The following is a 6726-nucleotide window of genomic DNA, read 5'->3' on the forward strand; positions in this document are numbered from 1 at the left end:
TTTTCATTGATCCAACCTCTAAAGTTGAAAGAATATAAATTGATTTTACCCTAAACTAATAAGTGAAAATCCAGAGGCTGTACTTTAATAGATGAACGTATAGAAATCACCTTTGTCACCTATAATGTGGCATTCTCTCATTAACTTTGATGCTCAAGATGGTGTACGACACAAATATTGAGGATATTTCTGATTTCTACACTTGTAGAGGCAAACCACGTTGTTGATGTATTTCGTCAACTGCGCTTGCTTCATGCCAGCACTCGACTGTAAGTCAAGTTTCAATACCAATCTACTTGTTCTGATGAAGCCTTCGGCTCCCTCTTTGGCTTTTTGTATCGATTATTCTCGAATTTTGATTTCACTATAAGAGAATATAGTAAATCTGCCTCTGCGGAATTATCATAAGGCACATCCAAGGCACTACACGAACAAGGATAAACTACAGTTACCAAAAAGTTAAAGGAGAAAAAGGGGGCACAAACTATGATCTTTCTTCGTATAAATAATAAGTGGCTGTCTTCAAACATGAATCAACTAATATTTTCTATACTCCAAACATCTAAGTTGGAAAATTGTTCTACCTGTCAATTAGCTCTTCCAGAATGATCCTTTGCAAAGGTGTTACATAATGTATACAGCTTCTGGGGCATTGGCCAACTGCAATCTGAACCTGATAATCCTCACCATGTCCTAATTACAGGTAATAAATTGAGATATCATCGTTAGGTTGATACACATCTCATAAGCCTTTTGGTTTGCACCCAAATTTGAAATTATAGTTGCGTTATCACTCGGAACAAACCTTGAGACGTGGCCCGGGCTGTCCCGGTGGAAGAAGCAAAAGTGAAGACATGGGGAGCTCTATCTACACAAGAATATGGGCAGCCTGCATATTATTATGACAACACATGTGAGGGGGAATAAGTGGGAAGGACATCGCTATAACACTGGAACATTCATAAGTTGGAGCAAAGATCGTACCTTCTCCAACACAAAGGAACTCATTAACAAAGACATCAAATGCTTCACATTCTGGGTTCTCAAAAGGATCTAAACATTCCCTGAGTACATATGTTCAATAGTGAAGATTTCATAAACGATGAATAATAGATATATTACCAAATAGAATGATAAAAATGAACTTGAAATCATAAAACCACGTCAAAGGCTCAAATTATCAACAATGGAATTTTAACCCCTAATATATGGAAGAATTTGAGTAAAAAGTACTAAATTGTTAGATATTACATAGCATCCTTCATTTGCAAAAAAAAATTCCCCTGAACCTTCCAAGCATATGGACGTTTACACAATTCATTCTATGATGTATATTGCAAGAAGCTAAGAAGTTCTATACACCCTGAAATCAAAACCAAAAGCATTACGATACCTCTCAATGAACTCTGTTCGGCTGTAACTGGATAACATCTGCATATTTTACAGAGCATAGTCATTGTTGAGTTTCATTATTGACAACAACATAGCTGACAAAACAATTAAACAAGTTGGCCCTCAAATCACAAATAGTTCCAACATCTCTTATGGTGGAACTGGAAGTCTAAAAGTTATAAGAAAGAGAATGACTAAAAATCAAACAAGTACTTTTGTGGTCCTATACTTTTGGCTTTTGTTCATTTTGGTCCTATACTTTCAAAATGATGAACAAAAATTGAAAGTATAGAGATTAAAATGAATCTTATATGAGTTAAAGTGAACTAAAGTCTAAATTACAAGCCAAAATAATATTTAATGACACTTTCTCACTAATTTCTCTCTCCAAAACTTATCATTCTAAAACTTCTAGACACATTTTCTCACTGATTACGGACTGCAAGACAAATCACTCAAAGCAAATCAACAAAAACCTAGAAGTTATTTGAGGATATAAAGAAAGTTGATCGACAATCTCCTTATAAGTCAGTAAGCAGGTTAAACTGCTTCGCCTACCAGCACAGAAACAACAGAAAATAGTTCTGAATTCTACAATGTTTAGCACGAGGAGATAACAATCAAATTAAGATCTTCATAAATGATGATTACCATAATGTTCATCCTACTAAAGAAATAACATTAAGCATTGAGATAACAACACAACACAACTTTCTCCTTAGCATAGCTATTTAGCTACCTCGTACGCCTGAATTACTCGACGAATCATAGAATCCGAATCATTCCCATTTCTATTCACGTCCGGATGGAATTGCTTCACCTATACGGTCACAAATCAGAAGCCGAAATGAAAATCAATACAGAAAACAAAAATTCTAAAAATTAACGTAAATAGCCAATCACTCCATTCCCCAATCATAATCCGAAAACTCAAATGTATCTCCAACCAGAAATCTAGACAGTACAATTCAATTCGCTTAGCAACGAGAGAAATCAAGGCGGCGAAGGGAAGGGAGAAACAGTACTTTGGCTCGAAAAGCGGCTTTGAGCTCGGATTCAGAGCAGGTTGGGTCGACGCCGAGCAATCTATAAGCAGCCATAACACCGGAGAGAGGCGCGTCTTCTCCTTCAATTCTTTGCCTGCAAATCGCTATGAATCGAGAGCTTGATGAGGAAGGGAAGAGAATGGAAGATTTTGAATTGGAGGGAAAATTGGAAGTGTCATTGAAAGAGCTAATGGTTTTTCGAAATGGAAGAATGGTAGTAGAGAAACACAGGGCCTCCATTATTGGCCTTCCACCGATGGTTGATTGTTCCTCAATGCCTAAATTATATATATAAGAATTTTCATACCCTTCAATTTCTTTTTAATATTTACAAAAAGTGATTCCATTCCAAGGTCCTGAATTTTGAATCTAATATACCATAAATTTTTTTAAAAACAATTGATGAATTAAATATAAATATTCAAATTTTATGTATAGTGGAACGAAGCTTTCAATCCTATCTCTTCTAGATTAGTGATTTTTTTTTTTCCATTCTAATTTCAAGGGTGGAATTTGTAAATCTAGAAGTTTATGAACCAGATCGACACATACCTCATAGTTGAGGATTAAAATGTCGATGCCGATATCGATATTGAGATTTTAATTTTATGGATATATCAACGAATGCTTCGATAAGTCACAAAAATTACAAAATTTATTTAGATTAATAATTAAGTTATGAATATTATTCATAGTAATCATATTCATATTGAATAAAATAGAAGACATTTTTAGGTTTTACGAGCATGAATATTTAATTTGATTTCGAACCCTTCAATTTATGGATATATCAACATACCCACTAATATTTTCATCCTTACTCATAGTTTCAGAGCTTGATTTGTAGTTTAACATTTATTATTAGAGTTTTGATCCATTAAATAAGTCTTAGTTAGAAGTAATGTTTAAGTGTAAGTATACTATTAGAGACGACCCAAACATATATCATCTCACTCTAAAACCAAAGCTATAATATAGTCCTTGTACTTTTATATGTGTAATAATTTCGTCTACGTACTTTAATAAATAACAACTTAGTCCTTATACTTTACCATTTGTAATGATTGAATATTTATTGTGAAAAATATTATTAAAATTTAATGAAAATTTTCACATATAGATCAATAAATTGATTTGGAATTAATTTTTTATTAACTATAAAAACTGTCATTATGTAATAAAAGTTGTCACCTAATTTTGAAGAGAATTTTCATGATATGGACTAAATTGTTACATATTTCAAAGTAAATAGACTAAATTGTTACGAATTTTAGAGTATATAGACTAAGTCGGTACCAATTAAAGTTTAAAAACTGAATTGTTACTTCTATGAAAGTTTAAGACAAAAAGTATTTTTTAACCCAATTTTTTTTTTTCTTTTAACCAAACTTTTATTCTAAAACTACAAAACTTTTATAAAGTAGGAACACAAATATGCTATATTCTAAAAAAACAAACCTCGCTAAAGTGAGCATAGTCAAATGGTAATTGGCATGCACAGAGGTTAAAATTTACATCCAACTATTTTCAAAACAACTTCGGTTTCTATGACATTTCGACGGTCAACATGGCCGTTGTCGATTGGATCCCTCCTGTTATCATCCAAGTAGAAGAGGATGAACTTCTTATCTGGCACATACCCTTCATCTACCATGAGTACAAACAGCTCCATCAAAACTCCATAAATGATCTCAGCTCGTGGATGCATTTTGTCTCCAACAGTAAAACTATGGACTTTCTTGTCAATCTCAATCCAACTTATACCAGTTTCCTTGGCCATTCCCACCTCCTTCATCTTCTTAATTGTCCTTGCTCTTTCCTTCCAATTCCCTTCAGCAGAATATATGTTGGCTAACAAAACATATGGGACTGGACTGTGCGGAGTTTCCAAAAACAGATGTTCGGCTGCATATTTCCCCATTTCAGAATCACCATAGAGGCTGCAGGCGCCGAGCAATGCCTGCCACACGAGTAAACCTGGCTGTTCAGGCAGTTTCTCAATGAAGTTTCTAGCTTCAGACAGCAGTCCTGCCCTACCCAACATGTCAACTACACAAGCATAGTGTTCGCTCCTTGGATTCATCCCATGATCTTTTGTCATCGACTCGAGGAATTCCATTCCTTTCTTTACTAACCCGACATGGCTACAAGCATGGAGTAATGATAAAAATGTGATGCCGGTCGGCTTTGCACCTTCCAGTTGCATATTCTCATATAGTTGTAGAGCTTTCGAGCCATCTCCATGTCGGGCAAACGCTGCAATCATGGAGTTCCATGTCACCGAGTTCCTCTCTCGCATCCTATCAAAGATCTTTACTGATTCATCCAGTGCTCCACACTTGGAGTACATATTTATAAGCCCATTGCTCACAAATGGGTTCAAACTAAAGTTTTTCTTGACAATAAACGAGTGAACTTGTTGACCCAGTCTCAAAGATGTATCAGCACCAAACACCCCGAGAACAGTGGAAACGACGTTTTCGTCAATCTCGATCCCCATCTTCAACATTTTCAGAAAGATCTGAATGGCTTCTTCCTCACATCCATTCTGTGTGAACCCTGCAAGCATAATAGTCAATGAAACCATATCAAGTGCCTTGGCAGACTCGAAAATCTTCCAAGCATCTCCAATTCTTCCAGATTTTGAGTACATATCCATCAGAGCACTTCCGATGCACAAATCTGACTGAATCCCCAACTTCAAAATAAGACCATGAATTTGACATCCTTCCTCTAATGCCTCCAGACCAGAACAAGCAGTGAGTAAACTCAGATAAGTTAAAGAATTCGGCTCCACAGAGCCACAACTCATCATCTCCCTAAACAACTTCAGGCTGTGCTCGTGACGCCCATTTTGAGCCAAACCAGAGATCACAGCCGTCCACGTAATCACATTTCTCTCCCCCATCTCATAAAAAACTTGCATCCCCAAATCAAGACATCCACATTTAAAATACGAACTAATCAGAGCATTTCCCACAGTAATTCCTTGCTCATACCCACTAAAAAACGCTAAACCATGCATCATTTTAATAATGCAACACAACTCCAAGCCATCACAAGCAGATAAAATCGTCGTCAAAGTAGCTTTGTCAAATTTACAATCATCAACTAAACACATAGCCTTAAAATAGCTCAAACCAACACAAAACTCCCCATTTCTCATAAACCCACCAATCAACGCGTTCCACGAAATAGTATCTCTTCTGGGAATTTCATCAAACACCTTGACTGCATCGGGCAACTTACCACACCTCTCGTACATGGAGATGAGAGAATTCATTATGACGACCCCATTATCATGGTTGGAGAGCTCGAAGCTCTTGATGATGGAGGCATGGATAGAAGAGCCCAAATGGAGATTCCCTTCTCTTCCACAAATGGATAGAAGGAAGCTTGGGTCTACATGGTTAAGGACGAATGTTGAGGAGGTTTCTGCAAATGGGTTTTGATGGAATTGGTTTCTGAAAGGGGAGATTAGAAAAGAGGCCCAAGAAGGAAGCTGGGAGCTCAGTTTTTGAAATACCCATTTGAGTTTCATCCATGAAATGGGAGTCGGAGACGGCTACTGTTTTTGTCTGAGATAGAGCGACAGCCGACGAACTGGCTCCGGTTGGATGAAGAGGGATAGATGGCCAAAATAATAGGCACAAATGAAGAATGACTATCGTCCATCATTTTGAAAATTGATCTTCGGCTTATGTTATTACTTCTTTAAAATTCCCACAACCCTAAATTCACTATTAACTATTTTCTTCATTTTGCAGTGTTTTTTTCTTTTTCCTTCTTTTGAATTTCTTCTTCTTTCTTTTTCCTTTTTTTCTCTGCGTTTCCTATTTTTTATGTTTTTCTTTTTGCATTTCTTCTTCCCTTTTCCCGAGCATCAAACATAGAGGTTATAACATTAAAGTATCAAGTAAACTTCTGAATCGAGCATCGAGCATACAACATAGGACCTAAAGTATCGAGGATCGAGTAGCATGTAGCTAGTGTATAACATAGAGCATAGAGTGTAATTCATCAAGCATGAAGCATTAAGTATCGAGTATCGAGGATAGAGTAACATGTAACTAGTATATAACAAAGCATTGTGCATCAAGTATTGAGGATTAAGCATCAAGGATCGAGGATTGAGGATCGAGGATTGAGGATCGAGAAAACTTATAAATCACAGCACGCAGATGAGTTTTAGGGTTGAATGAGTAAATTCACAGGATGCTAACATAACCAAAAGGCCATTTTTCATTTGGCCCCCAAAAAAGAGTCATTTGTACAAAAAATCTTAATG

The 6726-nt window shown here is 36.2% G+C and overlaps 1 protein-coding gene across 1 annotated transcript; it reads right to left on the reverse strand.

Moving 5' to 3' along the window:
- Positions 1 to 111: 111 nt before the first annotated feature.
- On the reverse strand, positions 112 to 6122 carry LOC120069355 (Tetratricopeptide repeat (TPR)-like superfamily protein). Its single transcript, XM_039021100.2, has 9 exons — positions 4006 to 6122; positions 3764 to 3765; positions 2418 to 2625; positions 2132 to 2212; positions 1394 to 1431; positions 985 to 1064; positions 806 to 889; positions 585 to 693; positions 112 to 423 (listed from the first exon to the last, which is right to left on the reverse strand). The coding sequence occupies exons 1-9, from the start codon at positions 5977 to 5979 to the stop codon at positions 282 to 284; spliced, it is 2718 nt and encodes a 905-aa protein (XP_038877028.1). The 5' UTR covers positions 5980 to 6122; the 3' UTR covers positions 112 to 281.
- Positions 6123 to 6726: the final 604 nt, after the last annotated feature.

This window comes from Benincasa hispida, chromosome 6 (assembly GCF_027475165.1).
Source record: "Benincasa hispida cultivar pf3 chromosome 6, pf3_genome.v1.1, whole genome shotgun sequence".
NCBI classification, from domain to species: domain Eukaryota; kingdom Viridiplantae; phylum Streptophyta; class Magnoliopsida; order Cucurbitales; family Cucurbitaceae; genus Benincasa; species Benincasa hispida.

What these genes read in the sequence shown, in the direction of transcription:
- LOC120069355 (XM_039021100.2), bottom strand. Translation starts at nt 5,979, where the DNA reads ATGAAACTCAAATGGGTATTTCAAAAACTGAGCTCCCAGCTTCCTTCT. An exon ending in AAGCCGCTTTTCGAGCCAAA is followed by an intron (nt 2,213 to 2,417) that starts GTACTGTTTCTC and finishes GTGACCGTATAG; the next exon opens with GTGAAGCAATTCCATCCGGA. An exon ending in CTGGAAGAGCTAATTGACAG is followed by an intron (nt 424 to 584) that starts GTAGAACAATTT and finishes TTGTTCGTGTAG; the next exon opens with TGCCTTGGATGTGCCTTATG.